Raw genomic sequence first — 26,295 nt, forward strand, 5'->3', positions numbered from 1 at the left:
ACAATTAGCTCAGGTTTAATATTTAGAATAATTCATACCAAATCATGCTTTTCCTGTAAGGCAATTTCTTCTGACATTATTTCTCTGAGTGATACTTTCTTAGTTTGAGTATTCCAATGATCCGATAAAGATAGCATTTCAGGTGCTGCTAAAGTCTTCAGTAATTTTTTGCCTGTTTTCTGAGATGACCTTTGTTCAGGATTATCAAATCCAATATGCCCAATCTGGAGAGAATCTACAAAAGCAGTGTAAATAGTATCAGACCCCAATAATAAATGTACAAACCTAGCATTCTTCATTATATCTATTTCATGAAGACCCAGCAAATGTCTTCCACTTTTAGTTTATAAATATAATGCAACTGTGAAGGTTCAAAATACATCTTCCCATTATTGCAAACAAGAAATGGTATGTGTAAACATGAGACTATTTCAAATGAACAATGATCAAAGTGTCACTCAAACAGACTAACAAACGACTTCCTAGTCTTTTTCATATCATATCAACACACAGAAAATAGTGACCAGTATGTGCACTAGCAAGCACTGCAGGATGCAGTCATCTGGAAGTGACCTACTGACCCCAGTCACACCAAGGGATGAAATGATCAATGTAATGGGTAACAGACACAAAATAAATGCCAAGGGAATAATATTCAACAAAAGTAAGGAAATGAACATTCTAAGTTCACAATAACAGGATTTGATGTGCAACATCTCTCAGCATATCTAAGAGACAGCAACATATTCCAATATATTCCTTTGTTTTCCTGGAGAGCAGAAGAAATAGTAGATGTACTGCCATTTGTTCAATCTGATACCCCTTGGGCACCTCTAGCTTTCAAACATCTTTGAAGTTATGCCACAAATACAGGTCTAAACTAAAACAGGTCCTTAAAAATCTTCAATTTGGAATAAGTGTGGAATGGACAAAAGAGACATCTGGAGGGACTCATGCACAAAAGGATTCTGTAACATATCTTTTACCCTGTATGAATCACTGCAGTCTATGCCACTAAGAAATCTTCTGGGATCAATTATTTTCAACTTAGCAGATGGACTCAAAAGCAGACTGCCTTTTGCATTCCAATAATATTAACATCAATAAAAATATTGAATAACCAAGCATTATTTCAATGATGCTTTGAATCAAACAAGTTAATACCTTATTGCTCCCAACTGAGAACTGCTTTCTGTCACTGAGAACAAGCCCTTAACCAAAACCTCTGGTTATACAGATTACAGCCCACCTTAGGTGTTCCACAGCATTCATGAAAGTTAAATTACATTAGACTTTTTTACTGTTTAGGTTTTATTTTATATCAAAATATTTTTTAAACTTTTGTTTGCAAGTCAAGAGTCTTAAATGACCTACTTTATGGAAGTCTATTTAAAACTCATACATATATACCTGTTTGAATATCAAGAGAGAACATCTGAAGTAAAAATATATGCTTTACCTTGTACAAACTTGCCAGAGGATACCTCTTCTTGTCTTTGTCGCTCCTAAATGCGGACAGAGCAGGGGGTTAGCAAAGGAGGAAACTTGGTCAGTAGGAAACGGTTATATTATTTGTCTCTAGAAATCATTTCTCCTTGTATAGCTACCAGTCACTATTGTTAAATCTAAGTAAAACAATAAAGTTATAAAATATAAGTACATCTAAATAGTTTTTCCACTGATAGAACTCTTACGATGCATTAAAATTCAAAAAAAAACTTTTGAAATTTAATCAATCAGCATTGCAAGTTTTTAATTTTGGAGAGTAAAAAAAGTCACTGCTTATGGTTTTCCCTTAAAAAAATCTGCGGGCCCTCTCTGGTAGTGCAGCAGGTTAAAGCACAGCACTACGAAGCTAAAGTCCCTTTAACACAAGTTCAATTCCCTACCAGGAAGGTGATCCACATGGTGTGGCAGACCTCTCCTGACCTACCACTGCTCCCCCAATCTTCATCAATCTGCCTGTTCTGCTCCCAACTCTGTCTCTGGCGTACCCCACATCTCTGGCCTGTACCCTGGTTCTTATATGCATAAATTATTTTTTTAATCTTTTTTAAAATTTTTAATGTACTTTTTTTAAAATCTGTAATCACACTGATCTCCATCATTAATCATATAATTTGGCCAGTCTATAAATAATTTAAAATAATGGAAAGAAAAAATATCAGCAATCTGTTAACTGGTAAAAGTTTGTTCTTTCTCCAAGTCAAAATTCAACAGATTGTCGTCACATAATATAGATTTTATTCAAAAGCAAAGGTGACAAAATGGACACAAAAGGAACAGTTTATAGAAACAGAAGCCTACCAACCATTACAGACTCTTTCCATTTCTCATGAATTACTTTCGCCAGATTCAGATCTATATGTACAACACAATCTTCAACTGTTAGAGAACCTTGGAAGAAGAAAAGAATAGATATATAATTACTATTTATTATGCATTCGCTGAAAATGTACTCAGGCACCTTATGCATCAGAATAATAATCCATATTATTATTAATTACTAAATTATATTTCTAGTAATTAAATCTTTGGAAAGTTTTATTTATATGTTACTGTTTTTAGAGTTCTTACCTGACGCAATTACATACAAAGTTTCATCTATTTATTTATGTCTATTAATCTACTTATTTTTTTCCATTAGTCAAGACTTTTTTAATAATTCTATTCTAAAAAGTCAATCTTGCTTTAAATGTATCTGAATTCAAAAAGGTTCATCTGTACAAATAAATAGGAGGTAAATATCAGCAAAAACCTTCAAAATATGTAAGGGATGAATACAAACTCCACACAAACACTCTATTTTTTCAAATCACTTTTTTAAAAAAAAATTTACAAATACACTACATCAAAAATAAGGTAAACAACTCAAAATTACCTTTACATTTCAGTTAACATAAAATTATCTTTAAGCTGAAACAGGACCCTCAAAGACACACATAGAAGTAGTTACTGTTCCTTACCTGAATCAATACCAACGGGGCCAAATAATTCATTAAGCTGAAAAGCCAGCTCAGGAGGCAATGCCAGTTCCAGACAGTCTATGGTTAGAGACTTGGCCATCACAGGTGTGGGATTCGACATTTCAGTTTTATCGTCTTCACTAACTCCAGCTAACAAAGTACTCCCAGTAAGAATTTTTTCTACATCCTGTTCCTCTTCATTCATAAATTCTTCTGTGTTTGAAAATTTCACATAGTCCTTTGGAAGATTTGCACTTTTCTTTATTTCAAAAGAGTCAGTAAAACTATTTTTGTTTAATTCAAGATCTAAAGTGCTCGATACAGAATTTAAAATATCTGCCAAACCCAAAGAATGTATGTTATCGCCAATCTCTGTGACTTGTAGATTCTTTTCCATTTCACTTATATCTTTAGAAGTGGTAGCTTTAAGAGTACCTGGAAAAGGCTGCTCAGCATTATATAAACCTGAAAGTTCTACCTGACTATTAGGAAGTGTGTCATTTGTATTCTTTAAATCTACAGTGACATTAGGAAATATATTTGCTATTAATCCAGGATTTTCAGTGGTTATAACTCTTGTTTCTGCCTGTCCTGAGTTTCCCTTTTCTGAATCACTGATAGACTGTACATTAGTATTACTGATACCAACTCCATAGCTAAATTCTAGCATAGAAGAATTAGAATCCTCCCCACTTTCTCTTTGGCTAATAATTTCCTTCAAATTCAATCCCAGAGAAAATGGTCCAATTTGTGCTTCATCATATGATTTTTGGTTATTCTCAACTTCTATATCTTCACATAATTTAGTTTCCGAATCTAATAAAAGGCTTGTGGCCCAAATAATATCTTTGTTACACCTCTCATATAAGTCTTTTAAGGCTTCTAATGAAAAGGACCCAAATAGTTTACAAAGAATGTTAAGATTTTCAGATTCATCAGCACTGGTAAGCTCACTTTCTTCAACATAAGTGCTTTTATCATACATCACCCTATATGGGATTGTTTCTTGAGCATGTAACTTTGTGTTAATATTGAAAGCTTTTGGTTTAAATCCATCTAATCTTCCTGTTAATACTCTAACAGAATCTGAAGCACTAATTTTATTCTTTTCTATTTTCCATAAAAGAGCAAAATCCTGTGGTTCAGTCTGTGTACACATATGTACTTCCACTCCAGAATCTTTAGGATTCCCTTCTGGAAAATCACCTAAATTTTGTGATCCTACTACTCCAGTAATAGTTGGCCCATTACTGGTTAAAGTAAGAGACAAAGAGCACTGCCCATGAATCTTTTCACTTAGATGAGTTTGACAGCCCTGGGTCATTTCATTGGAAAGTCTTTCAGAACTTCCTAGAGTGGAATCACCCAGTATTTTTATTTCTTCAGTGCTTGTGCCCCAATAGGCCTCATGTGCTGTATATAAAGATATTTCATTTGTATCGTCATTATTTCCAAATTTTAAGTCAGGTTCACTTGCACCAGCTTTTGGCATTCTTAATCTACGCTCTCTCTGGGCTAAAGAATCGGGTAAAGGCCAATCACCCACAATGCCAAATGAGGTTTTTTCAGTGTTCTTATAAGTATCACATTTACTACTGAAAGAATCTGAAGCATCATCACACTGGGATGTCCTGTCATTCTCTACAGTATCATGTGGCGATACTTGTTGCTGAACATGATCTAAATTCACAGACAGACTGTTATCTAATACTTTGTGTGACTGAGGTCGATTATACTTTTTGTCACTTTGCACAGGTGAACCTTTTTCAGTTTTTCGGTTCCTTTTTATCCTCTGACCAATGCTCTTATCAACTGGCCAGTCACCAACAAAACTTGACAGCTCATGTCTTGGGAGTTTTTCCAAAGTTGATTTGCTTTTTTGTTTTCCAAAGGCTTTTTTCTTTACCATTACTCTGTCTTCCAATATTTCACTAGATGATTTTTCATTCTCATGTGGTACAATATTTGAAAGGTCACAGTCTTCTAGATTATTTTCACCATAGCAGATACTTGGTGATACATTCTCAACAAAACCATCTGCATTGGTTTTACTATAATCTTTTTCAGCAGTCATTTCTACTTGCTCCTCTTTTTCACTTTTGTCTGTTACTTGTACTTTACAATGAAACTCAGAAAAACGTATGTCTGAAACTTCCTGAATGTTAGGATTCATATCACTGATTTCTTTACTGCCTTTGTTTAAATCTGCATTTGAAATATATATAACATTCTCAGATAGCAGAACTTCTTCAGTCACTTCAGGCTTCTTCTCATCAATTAACTCTAGGTGCTTCAAAGGCGAGGACAAAACATTTTCTTTCTCAGAGGAAATATCTTCACTGTCCCTTGGGCTGTAAGAGTTTTTACAAATATTACAATCAACTTTCTTAATGTTGTCATTAATATTATGATTTAAACTAATGAAATTTCAACTGAAAGAGAAAGCATTTAACTCTTATTCCTTCCAAAAATACTATAAATAAGCTACATAAATATTATAAAAGTGAATCCCGATCTTCCTTTAATACACTAAAACATCCTTTTACTGTGTCCCAACCACCAGCACAATGTTTGGCACATAGGAAGCACTCAAATTTTTTTTACTTCAATAATAAACATGAGATTATTAGTCAATATCTAGGTCTGCCTCTATATTACCTATTTATTACCAAAGAAAATGCTAAAACCTCACTTAAGTCAACTGATAGGATTTAGACAATTAGAGAAATGAGAGAAAGGTAGGAAAGCTGTCATTTTGAGAAGTCATTTGCTTTAAAACCATCCTCAGTGGTTTATTTCATATTCAGAACACTTTACCTAATCATTAAAATTGTTTTTTATTTTTATTTTTATTTTAAATAACACTGCATTTTAACATTACATAATTCTGATGTGTGCATCACTGAAAACCAACATATATAGACTGCATTAAGCTCATCACTAGAAGTCTAATCCTATTCCTTTTAAACCCAGATATCCACTCAATTACTAGTATCTTTTTAAAAAATAAATGGTTTATCCATATTTCTGTGAGTTCCCAATATTAGAACATCATTTCTAATTTAAATATTAAAAAACATTCTCTCTTCCTTCAATCTCTTAGTTTTGACATATTCCTAGTATTTATGCTAAATAGCAAGTTTTTATATTATCACATTTTAATGAGGTAACACTGATTTACAAAACTGTATTATAACTAGGGATATGGATTCATACCTCTTCAGTTATATATTACCACACCATGCCCATCATCAGAGCCCTACTAATCTTCTACCTTTGTACACTGGACCCTAACCTAACCATTACACTTCAATTTCAGTGTTTTTTCAAATTCAGTTTTTCAGGTCATCGTTTCTTCTTTATTCCAGGAGCTCTCAAAGTCCCAACTTTCCCATGAAGCCTCCTAAGTAAAGTCAGATCTAAAATTGAATTTTCTATGTTGCAGATGCTATCCTAAATCCTCTACCAAGTACTCACTCATAATTCTTCTCAGGTCCTTATGAACAAACTGTTAATACAGACATTTTAGGAATGAGGAGCTAAAGTATAAAGAGATTTTAGAACTTATCAAAGGTTGCAGAGCTTTGAGACTTGAGAGACAGGAAATACAGCTCAAAAGCCCTTACTCTTAACTACTTTACAGCACTGTACCTCAATAAAAGAGCATTTATTAGTTTTCTTTTCCAGGCTCCTAAATCCATCTTAATAGAACCACTCCATTCCATACTATCAATATGTGTGTGTGTGCATATGTGTGTGATTCACACTCCTCTGTGTATACTTAAGTTCTTTATTCATTTATTCAATTGTTTGTAATGTCCTAAGTATAAAAGAATCAGTACTATCCCATATTGCAAACTTTCAAAAGGTTATTCTTACAGTACCTAGTAAGAATATGTCATTAATAGTTAAATTTTATGGGCCCTCCCTGGTTGTGCAATGGGTTAAAGCACAGCACTATGAAGCTATCCAAAGCCACTACAGCATGAGTTCGATCCCCAGCCAGGTAGGCAACCCACATAGTATGGCAGATCTCTCCTGACCCCCCGGCTATTCCCCTCAGCAGTGTATTTCAGTCACTCTGCCTGTTCTGCTCCCCACTCTGTCTCTGGTGAATCCTCTCACCACCCCTGCACCTCTGGCCTGTACCCCAGTTCTATATGCATAGATAAATAAATCTATTTTTTTTAAAGTCAAATTTTATGATAGTTAAAAATGTATTCTTACTAAGAAAATTAAGTAGTGTGACTATATACAAAATAATAACAAAGAGAAGAAAAGTAGCAGATTAGGTACTAAAATGGTAAGAAGCTAAAGAAAGAAGGCAGGAAGGAATGGTCCTAGGCTATTCAAGGACTCACAAAAACCTTGAGGACATGAAAAAACTCACTTGTCATCGCCCATATAAACATTTACTTTTACAGGAGAAATATAGGGGAACCAAATAAGGAGCCAGGGGAAAAAATTGTAATAAATTTAAAAGCAAAATTAACAGGCAACTACTAATCAGGGACACTGAGAGGAGGTTGGGAGGGCGTGAATCAAAATCAAAACAGGTAAGTGTGAAAGCACACAAGGGACTATGGTGATGGCGCATGGTAAACTGTTGGTGGGTATTTTGAGGGAACTACATCTGAGAGGAGAAAGCATGCATTGTACAAAAAGGAAGAGTGCTGTAGAATATATAAAAAATAAAATAAAAAGATTTACTTTTCTTGCTAACCATTTACATCCTGCTCCAGGGAACACTACATCTAAACCCTACATATAAACATCTACCTTATTTTTAAGATTGTTTGTCAATGATTTCAAAAGCTCAAAATTTCCTATCTTTTAAAATTATGTTTCAAACTGAAGTTTCATACACAGAAATGTCAACATACCTCATACTTCTGTCCTCAGAAGAATATGCACACAACTCAATACGCTCAGTTTTCTCTGGAACTGAAGAACTCATGATTATTGGCACTGAAACAAAACGTTGATAGTGCTCCAACATTCTTGTTATTTTTTCTTTGCTTACCCCATGAATATTCCGCCTGAAAATTACAAAGAAAGGAAAATTGGTAATTAAGTTAAATAAAAATATAGTCCAAAAAATGATACATTTCTAATCAGCAAAAATATCAAAGGTGATTTATTATGACATGATACATAGTATTTAATTCTAATTGTCACTTTATTCAGAATGTTTTGAATTAACATTTTCTTTATCATTCTATACAAAAAGACTAAAAGTCCAAACATCTTTTTATCAACTTGGAAAAAGCTATCTGATCCTGGCCCTCCCTGGTGGCGCAGCAGGTTGAAGCACTGCACTGAGAAGCTTGAACCAATTCCACATGAGTTCGATCCCCGCCTGCCCTGGAGGTGACCACATGGCGTGGCAGACCTCTCCTGACCCGCCTGCTGCTCCCCTCAGCAGTGTACTTCGTCGATCTGCCTGTTCTGCTCCCCACTCTGTCTCTGGTAAATCCTCTCACCCTCCACATCTCTGGCCTGTGCCCCAGTTCTGAATGAATAAATAAATCTTTAAAAAAAAAAAAAAAAGCTAAATGATCCTAATAATTTTAAAAGAGGTCATTCTCAAACTCTGTAAGAAAAAAAAAAAAAAAACCTCCTATGAATATGATTACGTCAAGATTTTAATTAAAAACTACTGAGTGAAAAAAAATAACTACAGAGGCTTCTACCTATGCCAGTATGACAGACTAGATGCACGGAATAGCCCTCTTAGCATAATAAAACTAGATCTTAAGTGAATTAAAGCAAACATTTTAATTCCTTTTAAATTCAAGCAAAGAAAAAAAAAATCCCAGTACTTGAAATTCTGGATAGTCAAAAATGAAGTGTGTTATATTAGTGCTCTCACTCATAGAGGCTTGTTTCTTTGTGTTTCTGTTTATGAGCTAATATTTAAGCTGAATCTATGGGGCCCTTAGGTCCCAAACGAGGAGTCCTTTTAGTCATAGAGCATCTGGATTCGCACTTGCCAGAGGCCAGACAGTATGCTTTAATTTCTAAAGCGTCCTGTCTTAACCAAAACATCTGTTGCAATTTTCCTGTATGAAGTTGGATCCACGAGCTAATATTAGCATTTGCTGTGTGGGCAAATCTGGCTTTCATATTTATCTACCTCAATCTTGTCTGGTTTCGGATCACAGAGAAGCAAAGAGATAGAAAATATGAAAGCGAGGTTAAGAACATAGACACAGAAGACAGAGCAAAGTGGTCTACTATACACCTACTGCATGTCCCAGAAAGAGAAAAGAGTACATGGGACAGAACAAATTTAAAGAAAAATGTCTGAGAATTCTTCAGAACCAATGAAAGACATCAATCCCCTGATCTCAAAAACCAACCAAATCTCAAACAAAATAAATAAGAAATTCACAACCAGAAACATAATACTGAAGTTGCCATTTATCAAAGATAAAGAGATGACATTTAAAAAACCCAGAATTTTAAAAGAAAGTTTTCTACAATCACAGTATACTTAACAATAATGGAAGTCAGAAAAAAATTAAATGCTATCTTCAATACAGAAAGTATCAATCTAGAATATATACACTCAACAAAAATATTTTATATGAATGGGGGCAATGAAGGGATTTTCAAATTTAAAAAAAAAGATATGCAGCAGGCCTACACAGCTAAGGAAATCCTAAGATCTGAACATCAGGCAGAAGTTAAGTTCCCAGATGAAAGGACTGTATGAATCAAAAATTAGGCACAAAGCAATTAACAACATGAGTAGGGGAAAAAAAGTTTAACATATTCTGGATATTATAGTGTGTAAGATGTGTAAAAGTTTAAATGTTTGAAAGCTCATGTGTTTGTGAGAAGGTCAAAAAAATGGCTGAAATTTATAAAGCTCACACGATAAAATTTTTTAATATAACCACTAACAGAATATAAATGGTGTATATGATTTCCAAGTTACTAGAGAAGAAAAAAAGGTAAGTTGCATTCAATCAAAAAATCTACAGGAAGGCATAATAGAAGAGGAAAAGTTCTAATATATAATTTTCTGTGATCGAAGAAAAATCAATCGCAGAAAGGGTGAGCTAAACAGAAAGCACACAATAAGACAAAAAAGGAATAAGACTAATTATTTGAATAAAATAACCATAAAAGAACAAGTTTATCAGTTAAAAGCCAAAGATAACAGAGTAGATGTTTCTAAAACCCAGCCACAGTGGTTTCAAGAGATGTACCTAAACATAAAGATAGAAAAGGTTGAAAGTAAAAGTATGGAAAAAGATGTTATACTCAAATACTAAAAGGAAATTGGTTTAGCCCTATTAATAGTAGATAAATTAGACTATATAACAAAAATTAATATAATGATAAAAGAAAATCATTGTGAGATAAAAAATAGTAAACTTATTATGTTCTTCAAAAACATATCTTGAGAATATATCAAGTAAAAATAGGAAGAATTAAAAGGAGAAACAGATATATTTCAACATATAGAGTAAGATTTCAACACCCCTCTCTCACAGATTTGCTTTTCCCTTTCTTAATCATTAATCCATGAAGCAAAAATATTTTGAGCCAAGTTATAGGTGATGTGAGCAACAACAAAATAAACACGATTTAATGATTTAATGATATGCCAATACATGAAAACCAGAATGAAATTGTTATTTTAAAAAACTGACAATGAATTTGGACGTAAAATCATCTTTAAAAATATCAGACAATTAATATCAAAATGCAAAATCTTACCTATTGCAGTTAAAATGAAAATTTTTTAAGGATAAATTTAAAAACCTCTGTTTAGTAATTTATAAACACAGTACCAAAGAATCCAAAGACTTAAGAAATAAAATTAATTATTTATTTTTATAATTTTATTTTATTAAAAAAGATAAAAGCTAACAAAAGGACAGTTTTGCATACTTAAGGCATGGGAACAGTTTATGTACTCCACAAAGAAATTTACAGTATCAAATGCTCATATTAAAAAAATGACCTGAAACTTTCAGGTAATGATTTTTCAAGTAATAGAATAAATAAGAAAAACAAACTTTTTAAAAAGCACAGAGTAGAATAAAAGAGAAGGAAAATTGAATTAAACATAAAACAAACTTTTACTAGAAATATCAAACAAGTAAGGAACTGTTTATTTGAAAACGCTAATAAAAAAGTCTGATCTCTTTAGAATAATCAAAGAAAAAAGGAAGATACACATAAATTAGCTGGGATTGAGATGGGAAACTTATACAGATGCAGCAAAAATATAAATAGTAAGAAAATATTATGATCATTTCAATAAAGTCTTAATAAGACAGTTTCATAAGTAAATCTGTCAAACATTGTTATGTAAACTCAGAAGAGAGAAAAAATACTTCTTAACTAATTTTATGAACCTAAAACAATGATACCAAAGTCACACAGAACAAGGGAGGAAAATTTCCATCTCAATCATTTATACAGATGCTAAAACCATTAACAAAATATTAGAAAATCAAGTCTAGTAATATATCAAAAAGATAACAAAATGGAATGATGTACACATATGTGCTTTAAGCATTATGCTAAGTGAACGATGTCATACACAAAGGCCACGTTGCACTACCCCATCTATATGTGACATGCAGCATAAGCAAATCCATAAGAGAGGAAAGCGTGTCACTGGCTGCCAAGGCAGGGGGAAGTAGAAGTGGCTGACATCAGGTATGGAATTTTTTCTGAGGTGATGAAAGGTTCTCTAACTAGATAGTGATAATGGTTGCACAACAATACACTAAAATTAGATTGTCCTTTAACTAATACTGAAATTAGTTAAAATAATGAAGAAGAAAATAGCCTGAGCAAAATTAAGTTAGGGCAAACTCCAAGGGAATAATTAGCACAAAGCAAAAACACTGTATGTCTATTGTCTATGCCCTGAAGCATTTTTTATTCAAACAATCAAATTTTTAAAATGTACTATGGGGATGTGTGGGGGGCTGGAAGGAGGAGGTGAAATACCTGAACAACCGGCTATTTGCAACCTCTTATAGCTAGCTATACCTCCTCATCCTTCCAGCATTCTAAAGTGACTTGGCAGGTACAATAATTTATTCCTCTCAAAAGCACATGGTCAAGCTACGCCAATTGCAGGGCCTGTTCTAGTTTCAGATACTGACATTATTATTTTAAACAAGCAATAAAAAGCACTAAAATAGACAACTGGAATTTTTCTCTTAATTAACTCAACTTTAGGGATAAAAAGATATAACAGCTTTATAAAATGGGGGAACCCTACAGGCAATACAGAATTGCCACCAATTTTTAGGTGGCAAAGGTGCATATAATCCATTTTGTTTCATTCATTATTTATAAAGTGAAACATCTAGATGTTCTTTCTATGACTCATGAAATAAAAAACGTGCTCCACAGCCTTCAACTTTTACCTTGCAAGTTCCTTTGGTTTGAACCTCCACCATGTGTCTGGTTCCCGAAAAAGGACTTTATATTTATGTTTTTGAGACTACATACAGAAAAAGACAAAAGCATTTAAAGATAATTACTTCTATGAAATTAAAGTCATTGTTTCCAAACTCATGGCATATTAAAAATGAAAGATTTTCTGATAATCGTGAATGCATTTAACTGATAAATGCACAATCTCTTTGACTCAGCAATTAACTTCCATAAATGTATGCTGACATTTGTGTACGAGTAAAAAGGTATACACACACACACACATATAGATATACATATACAGCCAGGATATCCAGTTTGCCAGTATATGTAATAACAAAAGAATACAAACAACATAATTAGTTATTAATATGAAACTGGCTAAATAAATGAAGGTGCAACCATGTAATGAAAATACCAATCATTTTTAAATTCTGTGTGTGTTAATGAAAGAAAGTCCTTAACATAAATTGTTAAGAAAGTAACATACAGAATTTTCACATGGGCAAAAAAAGATTGGTCATATATTTGTACATATATAGAAGCTGCTATATTCTCAATAATACTATTAAAAGCACTTATCTGTCTCTAGAGAGTATGACTTTAGACATTTTTTATGATCTTAATATTCATCATATGCATAGTTTCAAAATTATCTTCTAATTTAAAATTTTTTATAGGGCCACTCTGGCAGCACAGGGGTTAAAGTCTCAACACTATGAAGCTATCACCAGCCACTGCAGCATGAGTTCTAGAGTTCTATTCCCCCATCAGGGAGCTGGCCCACATGACTCAAATGACCTCTTCTGTCTCCCCACCGTGTTCCCATAAGCAGTGAATTTCAATGGAACCACCTGTTCTGAGTCCCACTTTGTCTCTGATGAATCTGCTCACCTCCCACACCTCTGGCCTCTGGCCTCCATCCCAGTTCCTGTATGTATAAATAATTTTTTTTAAATAAAAGTAAGCATTTTTATAGTTTTATAAATTTTAAGATTTTAAATAACTGCTTTTCTATTTTTCTAAACTCTAATAAGGCTATAATCTAAAAGCCAGTCCTATACTTGTACATTATATCTACCTCCTCTCTCCATCTCTAGAATAGTTGAGTTCGGCAAATCTCCCAAGTCTCTGAAATATCATTAGTTTTCCCTCTCTTCTAAACTGATTTCCATCATATTCAGCTATTTCTATTTTATTCTTAACCCTACTTACCCTATCAACTATTTTACCATTTCCCTGCACCCATTTGCAAGAAAAGGTCTCAAAATAATTAATATAGTCTACCTCCAATTTCTCTTCTTACCTTTTTCAAACCTACTCTCATAAGCTAGTCCACTAGAATACCATAAACAGAAACCACAAATTCTTTTACATTGAAAAATGCTGAGGTTAAATCTCAAGTACAGGCCATTCCTAGTGGTGCAACGGGTTAAAGCGCAGCACTGCAAGCTAACCGCAGCTGCTTCAGCTAGTTAGCTATCCGGACCAGAGGTGACCCACATGGCACAGCAGACCTCTCCTGCCTCGCCTGTCCTGAGCTCCCCTCAGCAATGTACTCTGTCGATCTGCCTTTTCTGCTCCCCACTCTGTCTCTGGTGGATCCTCCACCTCTAACCTATACCCCAGTTCCATATGCATAAAAAAATAAATCTTAAAAGAAAATCTCAAGTCCTCTCTTACTTGACCCTTAGCAACATCTGTCACAGTTCATCACTCTCTTATATATTCATGCTTTTCCTCCTCTCTACCAGGTGGATATGCTCAGTCTTTTTTTGCTAGTCCTTCCTTTAAACCCAAACCTCTTCTCACAAGTGAATGCCCTGAGTTAGTCCTTGGTTGTGCAATCTTGAGCTATACTCACTTCTGTGGCTGAAAAGAAAGGAAAAAAAAAAAAAAAAACAAAAAAAACTCCATTTCTTGACTTAAAATATTACACATATGGTAGATTCAAATATATCTTAGGCCAGAATTCACTCCTGAACTCCAAACACAAAGTTCCAACTATTTACTCAACAAACATATTCAAACCTAAATTCTGAAATCCATGCCCCACTTGCTCTAAAATTATTCTATCTGAATCCTTCTCTATTTCAACTCATAATAACCTTCAATTACCTAAGCCAAAGCCAGCCCTGCATCATACTTGATTCCTTTCTTTCACATCTGCATCAACTCAACAAGAAATCCAGTTAGCTGTATTCTCACTACACGTGCAGAATCGTATCATAGTTACCATCAACTTCACTACTATAATGTTAGTCTGAGTCACAGTCTTACTTTAATTACTGCTGTAGCCCTCTAACTAGTCTTCCTGGTCTTTCCACACTCCCACCATTGTCAATTCTCAAAACCTCACTTCTATTATTAGTCGGATCATATAGCTCTATTCACGTGAACCTATTGATAGCTTAGAGTCAAATTCGGCCCCACCAGCAGCATCTGTGTAGCACGGACTACGGATGATGTTTATTTTTCAAGAGTTGTTTGAAAAAGAAGGAAAAAATACATATGTGTGTGTGTGTAACAGAGACTACATGTGGTCTGTGAAGCCTAAAATACATTCTGAAGTCTTATTAAAAAAAAAGTTGGCAAATCCATGACCTACTGATTGTTTTTTAATTTATTTATTAAGGCATATTAAGAGCTGGGGTACAGGCCAGAGGTACAGGGGGGTGAGAGGATCCATCAGAGACAGTGACTGAAGTACAATGCTGAGAAGAACAGTGAGTGAGACAGGAGAGGTCTGCTGTGCCATGTGGGTCAGCTCCCTGGCCGGGGATCCAACTTGAGCTGCAGTGGCTGCTGGTAGCTTCATAGTGCTGAGACTTAACCCCTAGTGCCACCAGGGGGGCTCCCACAGCTGCTGACTAAAAGCAGTGTACATAATGCTATATAGTAGTAGTAAGCCAGAATGCCATAAAAGCAGAAAAGACCCAATTCAGCTTTTTAGTAACTTGAGTGCTAATTTCCTGAAAACAAGTGATTTCAAATCTGGAAAAAAGAAGTTAGCAAATTTGGAGAAATGAAAATAGCTGAGTTTACTGAATTCTAGATTTTTAAAACAGCAAAATTTTAAAAGAAATTTAGGGATAACAAGGGACCACTAAGTTTTTATTCTGCCAAGAGCATTAAGTAAAAACAATTACATATACATGCACATAGACACACAAGTAAACACAAAATGCCATTGTTAGCTTTTCATCCAAAGGTATCAAAAATCAGAAGACATCAAAAATAAAATATCAGAATTTAAGTACTGAATCCCAAAATTTGAAAATTAAATAAATTTAATGTTATAGAAAAATTCATTTTGCAAGTCCAGAGACAGTTCAGTTACAAATAATCCAAGGACAGTGCTTGAGGTTCACTTCTGGAATTAACACCTCCCAATAACTTCAAACCCACTATTACAAACTATGACAACTTATGGTACAAACCAATGCAACATATGGCTTCATTTCCCATGCTTGTAGGTTTGTATTATCTATTATTATAGGAGATATTTTCTTCTCAAATGCCTCTTTGGCTGGAAAACACAAACAGGACATGGCAAAAGTATTTTAAGCAACAATTCTAAGTATTACCTTGATATAAAATTACCTGATCTTGTTTTCATAATTTTAAAATCACAGCTATACACTGATTTTACTATTCTACTTTTTGAATTTTTTTAAATTTAGATATAATTAATCTAGAGCATTACTTTCAGGTGTATAACATGATTCAATACTTCTATATATGACAAAATAATCACCACAATAAGTTCAGTTAACATCTATTATCATGCATAATTACAGAATGTCTTTTCTTGTGCTAAAACTTTTAATAACTGCCTTTTTAGCAACTTTCAACTATACAATACAGTATTATTAACTGTAGTCAACAAGCTGTACAATATGTCACCATGATTTATCACATCACTGAAAGGTTGTATCTCTTGATCCCTTCCTCCATCTCCTCCGACCCCGACCTCTGGGACCCACTAAAACCTCGTAGAAAACTATCTATGAGTTTGGCTGTGTTTTTTGTTTTTTGTTTTTAAGATACTACATATAAGTCAGATTATATAGTTATTTGTCTTTCTGTTTGATTTTCTCTTAGCACAATACCCTCAATGTAGTTACAAATGGCAAGATTTCATTCTTTTTAAAGCTGAATATTTCACTGTGTGTGTGCCTATTACACTTCATTTAGCTACTCATCCATTAATGGATATTTGTTTCCATGTTGTTGTAATGAGTCTAGTCCTAAATAACACATTTAGCGTATGAAAAATTAAAAATGTAAGGAAATGTTGAACAATACTAAAATGGTAGCCTACAGGTGCGAGAGCGTGGGAAGAAATGAGGAGTCAATTCTAATGGGTGTATGAACTTTCTGGGGGGGTGATAAAACAAACTTCCAAAATTGGTTGTGGAAATGGTTGTATGACTCTGAATACACTAACAAGCATGTGAGTTATATCTCAGGATCTATTTTTAAAAGTTTTGCCTATTCATTTAATATTATTACTTTGGTTGTCACCATGCTAAGGGTATGTTAAGATATTGCTAAGCAGTTTCTATTCTCATGCAACCTTTATAATATTCCTGGGGGTTAACATTATTATAAAGACACCTGAGAGTATAAAAAACTGGCACAAGGTAATAAAACTAGAAACTGGCAAATCCAAGATTGCTCTTCACATTTTACACTTCCTTTGATTTTAGTTGTATTGGTATTTTTATATTCTTGAGTTCTCACTAGTAATTAATACAAAATATATAGAGAGAAAAATAGAAGTGTCTGAAGAATCACCTTCTAAATGCATTTATCATAGAGGTTAAGTAAAACACTGTCTACATATCTTAAGAATTTCCCATATAAAATTCAAACTATTCAGATAACTAAACATTTCATGATAAAAACATCTTCGGTGAATAAATAGCTATACTAATAAAGAAAGTAAGTTTTTACCTATGATCTCCCTACAGATTCACTTTGAGAAAAAGTCAACTACTCTCATACTGTCATCTATAAAAAAATGAAACCAACCTAAGGAGACTAATGGTTAACAATGCAAATTCAATTTTATTACCCAGAATCTTATATCTATCCTTACCACGATTCTGATTCCACTCATGCGCTTCTCCTAAGTACTTTACATCAAACTGATATTGTCCATTTATGTAAAAATAATCATCAGTACTAAGAATGATGCCACTTGGATTATCCTCTTGCAAAGTCCTATGAATGATAAATGAAATAATTTTTATTACTTTTTTGTAAATTCTCTCTCCCAATTTTTAAAAGGTCATAACCCAGATAAAATATTCAAGTATGAGCATGAGAATACTGCAATATTTAAGCTAGTCCTATTAGAAACACCTTTAAAGTTTGACTCCCAAGAAAACTTATGTAAAGCAAGTCTGTTTTACTTTATGTAAATTTTCATTTTAGAAACTAAGTATCCTACCCTTAACTATAAAAATTTCAAGATTGAAAAATGGTTAATTATGGAGGAAAAGTAGTAACTGAAAATGCTTCAGAACTCATGTTGATCTTGATATCCCCCTCATTTAGTCAATTAATAGACACTAATTTATTTCACCCACAGTAAGTACAAGATCACTTCAAGGTAGGTAAGCATCTTGATATTCAACATACTCAAAAGTTGATGATAAAACAGTCTATTGCTATAAATCCAGTAAATTAAAAACAAATAAAAATGTTTACAATCTAGTAATTTAATCTGTTAAATTATACAAAATTAAAATAACTTTGTGGGCTTGGTTTTTTTAATATATACATATCTCCCTTTCCTGATTTTGGACTTTTATCTTTCATATAATTGAGACACATGCAAAAATTAGGCAGACAGAATACATGGAGACATTACAAATGCTATCATTCTTGATCACTTGTAAAATACCGCTATCCTCTCTTGCTAAAATGTGTACATTATATCTAGAGATATAATCCTTGTGAATTTAATTTTCATTAGTATCTACTAGGTGCCAGGAACTGTTAAAAGCTTTGAGGAGACATCAATGAACAAAAACACAGAAAGTCTTACACTTGCGGAGTTTACACCTCACCTCATCTTTCTAAGATTCCTACTTTTAGTCACTATTTTTAAAGCTCTGCCTTTTTCTTTGAAGTACCATTATTTTGTATCCTTGCTAATGACTTAAGACCCTCGGGCTTCCTCCCTCCGGTGTACAACACTGCACTCCCACCACAGAAGCCCCCCAAGTCCTGCATGAGCATGCACTGTGCTCCCCAACCGCACCCCGCTGCTGGGTGTCTCACATTGCTGGTCAGCTTCAGGTGTTGGTTTTGTAGTTTGTCTTTGTCTGACCCTTTGTTTGGTTTCTCTATATTCCACAAAGAAGTGACACAGTCCAGTATTTATCATTCTCCGGGCTTTCTTTGTAAAGCTCCTACTTCAATCCTCTCCTTTCTGTTAAGTCTTCCCAACTCTGACACTTCCTCTTTACACTTTAACATACACCTATCTTGACTAAAAAACAGTAACCATTCAAGGGTCCCCTTCAGCTACTACCCACCTTTTCTCCTTCCCTTAACTTCAACATTGCCAACATTCCTTACCCCTATGTCTTCTTCCTTCACAACACGAGAAAGTCAGGTTTAATTAAGATATGCATTCATGATCTTTTCTCTAATAAACCCAGGAGCCTTTTTACCTCTCATTTTTCCTGGAACATGCATACAAGCTTAATACTATCGACCAGGCTCAGAAAACCAAGTTTCCAGACCTCTGCATATACCAGTTATTTCTACTCATTCAAAAAGCATTAAGTGTCTGTTCTGTGACAAACACTTCTTTCTTCTCTTCTAACTTTAGTTCTTCCCAGTTCCAAAGGCTTTGAAACCTAGTGTTTCAAACCTGTGTTACAGCTCTATTACCTTTTACGGATTACTTTCATTCCAATCTCTTTCACGTAGTATCACGACTAACTATAGTAACCTAACGTTAAATTCAAATAATTTATTATTGTTCTATTGCTAAATCAATAATAGTAAGAAAACCTATGCTATGTCTACAAAAGAATATGCTTATAAGTGTGTGAGCACAATGTGAATATTTACTGGAAGATAAATCTGGAGCAAAAAAGCTTATCAAAAACAAGTGGAGGGCCATCAAAAACTAGTGGCACAGGGGCTAAAGTCTCAGCTTTGTGATGCTATCACCAGCCACTGTGGCATGAGTTCAATCCCCAACCAGGGAGCTGACCTGCATGGCACAGCGACCTCTCCTGTCTACTTACTCTTCCCGTCAGCAATGTATTTCAGTAAATACGCTTATTCTGCTCCCCACTCTGTCTCCAGGAAATATTCTCACCCCCACCCCTCCCATACTTCTGGCCTCCACCCCAGTTCTTATATGCAAAGATAAGTAAATATATTAGATATAAATCTTCTGGACTTTAAAGGGTAAGGGAAGGTGAGAAAGACTTTTAAGAACAGTACTTCTTTAACAAACACCAATGTAAACACAATAAAGCTGTCTCTAACCCTTGACTCAAGTCTCCTATACCCTGGGACCCATAGCCAACTTGAACCGCTAAAATGACATAGATGTATATGAAAGTTAAAATAATTAAAGGTATCATGTTTAACAACAACAAAACAAAAATCTTTGAAAATGTAAAGTTCTCTGACAGCCAGTGATACATCCTATGCTATCTTCTTTCAAATCACATATTTCTGAAAGCACTATTTAACAACATGCTACAATCCAAATTCCCAACTACCAGTAGAAAATTTTGTAGTTAAGACTTCCTTGAATTCAATAGCAATTATGGCTCTTTATAATCAGAATTGAACTCATCTTTCCACTCAAGCTATTTTTTTCTTGACATAGGGTTATTTCGGTTGATTTTACAAAGTCACAACCTCAGAATCATGTATAATTTCTTCATCTATTCTGACTCTCAAAATGACATCTTGAAAGAATTCAATAAAAACCTCTGGAAGAAAGTGGTATTATAAGCTACAAAGTTGGGGGGTGGGGAAGAGTAATTAGAAAAGTTTAGGGGTCACTAAGCATCTCTAGAAAGTAATTTCACATAGTCATGTACCCTGTTATAAATTTCTGAGATAAGATTTATGCATTACTTTTTTCAAATTCAATCAAACTTCATACCTTGCCAAAAAAGATTTTCCTGATCCTGGAAGCCCTCTGAGAAGAACAAGAACTAGTCCAACATAAGATGACTTCTTTCTTACAACCTGAGAAACTGGAGGTTCTTGTATTTGATAAGCACTTGTTCCCTCTTTATTCCTCCAAATCTTTGTTGGGGAAATAACTGGTGATGGAAATGTGTAGTTGACAGGTCTCCAGTGTGCGGCTGAGGTTACCACAGGAGCTACAAAGCCATGGTTTCCTTGGAAGAGGTCAAAGGTAGGAATCATCGGATTCCACATTGGCGGAGGTGGCGGAGGAGGAGGCAGCAGAAGAGGGAGAGGGGTAAGTACTGGGCAGTACTTCACATCCTTCCCCGTCGGTACCAAGTCGGTGTGTTTGTGTGGCTTGAAGCTGAATTCTTCAGACTGTACAAACACATCAGGAACAGAAGTAGATTTCTGATCCCCACCTATACCTGGTAAACCAAGCCCTGGATTTTGCAAAGTAAGATTTAAGGGAGCCTGAGGTTTGTTGGCATCCAAATCTACAGGATCTTGAGAAAACTGAGTCTCAAAACCCTCAGATTCTAATAGGTCGTGCTGTGAATGAATAAAATTACTGCAGTCCACTGTGGTCTCACTTACTACATCTAGAGAATTACTAAGAAGAGAATCTTCCAATGCCAGTATGTTTTCCTTTGCAAAACTTTCAGACTCATTAGAAGCTGAATGTGTAGTTAAGGGAGCTGAATTCAATACAGATGCAGAATTCTCTAAATTTTCATTGTTTAAATCCGTATTTTGCGTACAAAGAGTGGAAGTCATACTATTTGAATCCAAATTGATAAATGCATTCGTACTACTAAAACTATTAACATCTTGCAAAGGCAAAAATGAGTATGCCTGGTCATCAGAAGTGTTCAACTTCTCAAAAGCATTCTGTATTAAGGAATCCAAATCTTCAGTTAACTGCATGTCCAGAAATGAATCCATTTTTGAATCAATCTCTTCTGGAGGACACTTTTCCATTATTTCACTTCTGACTGCACTTGCTTGGTTCCCAGAAGCAACGCAGCTGTTCAAAGGAGAATCTTCTATCTTGGGATCAGCAGCAGATAGTTCTAACAGACAATCCATGGCATTTTCAACTATGCAACAACAGAACAACAATAACAACAACAAATATATATACATATATGTATTAATAAATGTATGTATTAAAGAGAGTAAAATGTAATTTAATTAAAATTTTACAGGATTCTGTACTGAATGGAGCACAGAAAAAATTGCAGTTGTTTTCAGTAACATTTTACAATTAAAGAGCTGAGTGATGAATGATGAAAAATAACTGTTGGTACTCTCAGACAAGAATGATAAATTAGGTTAAAACCACCATCAAGTAGATATTACCTGACAAATTTTTGAGTAAATGTAAAATATCTGTAATTATTTCAATTAATTTATAAAGAGCTTAAAACAAGTTGTTTTATAAAGAAATACTTACCTATGCACACCCTTTTAAGTATTAAACTTAATTTTCTTTTAATAAACCTTATTTTTCTGTATGGTCCATGCTATGAATTTCACATAATATAAAGATTATGTGTGAGCATATATGCCATAGTAGACATACTTTGTTCAAAGACAGTTTTACTACACTTAAAGGATTTTTGCAGTCTAATGGAAATAATTAAAAGTAACTACATTATAATATAAGAGATTAAGTAATCAACACATTTAATAATATACAAATATTTATAAGCAGTCTTACAGAAAAGAAAAGAAAGCTTTCAACTTTTTTTCATTTACTACACCAACTTTATTTGTTAGGGGTTAAGGAAACAGTGAAATGAGATACAAATTGGGGAGATCAGGCATTTCAGGGCCAAGATCCCCTGTGAGCTGGGATTTGAAGATTAAAAAGAAAAGTATCAGATACAAAAGGAAATGCAAGCCAGTCTTGAACACATAAAGCATCTTTAAAGTGTTAAGCTCGTTAGAGTGCAGATACAGAATAGTACAATGGATTAAACGAGTTAAAACAAGAACGGGAAGTGACATTAGTAAGGGTTCTGTCTGTCATGTAAGAAATATAATTTTGTTTTCTAAGGGAACTTGACATGAAATCTCCTGTCATAGCATTTGGTTAGAAGCTTTATAAACATCACCTCACTGAATCCTCAAATAATACTATGAGGTATAACATGCCCAAAAATTGATGAAGAAAAAGAAGTTCAAAGAGTACATTAATTTGGCTCAAGTCACACAAACAAGTGATAGTGCCAGGTCTAGTATGTCTGACTCCAGTGCTGAACTCCTTCTGTTTTAAATACTTGGCTACAAGAACTGTTAAGCATTTGGAATTCGGAGCTTTTTTGTTTAATTTGTGTGTTCTTTTAAGGAAAGTAAATATGAAACAGTACAGTACCGTAGTTAACAACTGTGGCCTGCAGTCAGAACACTGGCAGTAAAATCCCTACTGTTGGTTCTGACGCTCTAAGCAAGTTACTTAACTTTTCTACATCTTGATTTTCTCATTTACAGTATGGGGGTAATGAAAGTACCTACCTCATAGGGTTGTTGTGAGGATTAAATGAGATTATCCATGAAAAAGTGCTGTGCACAGGACTGGCACCTAGTAAGCACCCAATTAATGTTCCCTTAAGAAGAAAAACAAAGAGGGATTGGAGGGAGTAAACCTGGTAAAGAGACCAGTTAGGAGATTACAGCAATAATAGAAAGGCTAGAAGAAGGAAAAAGAAAAGAAGGCAAATATGAAATATTTCTATGAAAAAAAATCTACATAACAGAAAACCTGTAAAAGAAAGCATCAACCAGAAAACTTTAAGTGTGTAGAATAAAACCAGTAGTGAGTGAAAGTAAAAGATTTAGATGTAACTATACTCCACAAGTCCTTACAGTGTTCAAAAAAAAACAAATAGTATAAAACAAAAAATATATAAACAATTCAAACAAGAATATAAGAATTAATGAACAATCATATACCAAAAAAGCTGAACGTTCCTCTTTATTTCAAAGAACAACATAAATTAAGGTGCAACTGTATCCCCATTAAAATACTACTACGTAATGGTGAGAAAACTGCAGCGAAGATGAAAATACCACACTTATACAGTGTATAAATCAGCATACTGCTTCAGGAGATATTTTAGCAACATGTTTCTAAAGCGTCACAAACTGCTCTTATTCTGTGACACCAAAATTAAACTTGAGACTAAGAAAAAAACCTCAAAAGAAGGAAAAGGCTGTTTGTACCAAGACATTCTCAGTAATGCCAATTACTTGTGAAAAACTGAGATAGACCTATATTACAATTCACTCAGCGGAATATCAAATTATTATTAAAAATAGGATTACGGCAACATTGAAAGAATGTTCAAGTTTCAACTGCAGAATACATTTCATCAATGCCATTACTCAAACTACCCACAATATTAGTATTTATGAGTAAGGTATAACAAAGAACCTATAAAAGAACAATATGTTGTTTGTAAAGATGTGAGGATAATATATTCCTCTTGTAATTTCCCATTGCTATGTTACTGTATATGCAACCAACTTTCAAAACATCAAAATTAGTAAATAAATATTGAAATCACACTTTTATTTCTAAGTACCATGTGGACTGCATATCCTAACAGGTTAAGAAATGCTCATATCACAGACCATGAAATGAGTAAAAATGGAAGTTTATCAACCACTAATAAAACTTCCCAAATCCACAATAAGAGTAATACTAAGAACCAACTTTGAGAGTTCCCCCACTATCTGTGATCATTCTTATAAACTATGTAGTATTATAAGTAACTTAATGAAGATTTCACCAAAAAAAAAAAAAAAAACCCTCAATCCCTACTTAAAATGTACTATTAAATACCTACTTAATTAAGAAAAAGAGCCCTAGTGAGGTCAGGTAGCAGAATTAGAAGTCCGACCAGTTTCTTGACCTCAAGGCAATATTCTGAAATGACACTATTCTACTAACCTCAACTCTTAATAAGTTCCCATTCCCACAATTTATAATTACCTTTTCACTCAATAAGTATTTACTGAGACCCTACTATGAGTCATTTGCTATATTAAGAGCTGGGAATACTGTGTAAAATAAACCAAGTTTTCAAAATCTCTGTCTTTATGGAGCTTACATTCTTAAGACAGTGGTTTTCAACTCGGGAAGATTTTGTCTCCCAGGGGACACGTGACAATAGATGGAAGCACTTTTAATTGTCACAACAGGGACAGAGGAGTGCCATTACCATCTAATGAGAACAGGTAGAGATGCTGCTAAAAATCCTACCATGGCGCTGAGCCACTCACAACAAAGAATCATCCGGTCCCAATGTTAACAGTGCCAACCTGTTTCTAGAGGGAAGAAAAAGAAACAAAACAAAACATGACATCTATACATACACCTTACATCTCGAACTATAAACTTCTTAAAGGAAGAAACTATATTTCCTCTCCATATCTCTCTTAACACCAAACTCAGTCCCTTGACCACAGCAGATACCCAATAAATAATGAAAGCAGAAATGAGTCATTTTTCTGTATCACTACTGGACGTGGCTTAGTATATTACGTCTTCTTATAAAATGTAAAGAGTTCAAACTAAACTTTTTCTCACCTTTGAAATCACATTCAGAAAGCATCAAATACACTACATCAGGATCCAGATCAGAAAACATCTCTGACATACTGGTGAAGAGTTCTTCCTGCTTAATTTCTGTCTCAGACACGGAAGGGAGAGTGGTGGTTGCCTCCTCGCGACTAGCAACACTGGATACAACTTGCTTAGAGTTTGAAGTCTTCCGAAAAGGATTTCCCCCAAGATTTTTCCTTTTCCTTGGCATTCTGACTTTCAAAACTAAAATGTTTCCCTGTTTTTATTTAGGATGTTTGATATTTAAGTCATACCTCAAAGAAAACAGGGTTAATTATCTTGCACAATCCAGCAGTAATAGGACCTAAAATAGAAAGCAAGTAGAAACACTGAGACTACATAGTTACATTTCTATTTCTAAAACCGGAATGAAATCTTTATTTAACTCTAAGAAAGTACCATCAACTCTGTCAGCAAAACCAAAAAGTAGTCAAAGAATTCCTTTCTCTAAAGTATGCAAGTTTTGCCAGGATTGAACATGTTAAAAATTAAGATATTAACAAATGCACTATATTTTTCAGAACAGTGAGTACACTGTTTATTTAAAAGAAAAAAAAACATATTTATAATCAGACTGCCTACTGAACACCTACATTTGGTTGTCTAGTAGGCAGGCATCATAAACTTAACATGTCCAAACAGAGCTCCTGATCACTTTCTTCAAACCTGCTCTTCCCCAGTCTTCTCCATCTCAATTAATGCCAGCTGCTCAAGTCAAAAATATCAGAGTTAACTCTTGGTTCCTTTCAATCCTACATCAATCAGAAAGCAAATTTTGACAACACAACCTTCAAAATGTGTCCAGAACATAATAATCATTCCCTACCAGCTCCACCTCTGTTACAGCCTCTTGTCTGGATTATTCTAACAGTCTTAACCTCTCAGCTTCTACTCTCACCCTTTTAGCCCATTTAGCACAGCAAGCAAGTGACTCAGTGAAACCATAGGTTGGGTCATCCCTCTCGTCTGCCAAACTATCACTAGCTTCCCATCTCACTCAAAATAAAAGCCAGAGCCCTTAGAATGGACTCTAACTGGGGGCCTCCCTGATGGTGCTGGGGTTAAAGACACAGCTTTATTAGTAAGCTACCGCCAGCCACT

The 26,295-nt window shown here is 34.3% G+C and overlaps 1 protein-coding gene across 1 annotated transcript in view; it reads right to left on the reverse strand.

Moving 5' to 3' along the window:
• Window positions 1-25,384, reverse strand: part of N4BP2 (NEDD4 binding protein 2) — a 40,893-nt gene extending 15,509 nt beyond the window's left edge. Inside the window, exons 1-10 of the mRNA XM_004681336.2 lie at window positions 25,159-25,384; window positions 20,533-21,661; window positions 17,485-17,609; window positions 15,821-15,909; window positions 12,371-12,447; window positions 7,850-8,005; window positions 2,967-5,317; window positions 2,312-2,397; window positions 1,460-1,505; window positions 39-235 (exon numbers count right to left, since the gene is read on the reverse strand). Of these exons, the coding sequence (XP_004681393.1) occupies window positions 39-235; window positions 1,460-1,505; window positions 2,312-2,397; window positions 2,967-5,317; window positions 7,850-8,005; window positions 12,371-12,447; window positions 15,821-15,909; window positions 17,485-17,609; window positions 20,533-21,661; window positions 25,159-25,384 (4,482 nt within the window). The remainder of the gene's footprint in view (window positions 1-38; window positions 236-1,459; window positions 1,506-2,311; window positions 2,398-2,966; window positions 5,318-7,849; window positions 8,006-12,370; window positions 12,448-15,820; window positions 15,910-17,484; window positions 17,610-20,532; window positions 21,662-25,158) is intronic.
• Window positions 25,385-26,295: the final 911 nt, after the last annotated feature.

The sequence above is a fragment of the Condylura cristata genome, unplaced genomic scaffold (genome assembly GCF_000260355.1).
Source record: "Condylura cristata isolate star-nosed mole 26May11 unplaced genomic scaffold, ConCri1.0 scaffold00012, whole genome shotgun sequence".
Lineage (NCBI taxonomy): Eukaryota > Metazoa > Chordata > Mammalia > Eulipotyphla > Talpidae > Condylura > Condylura cristata.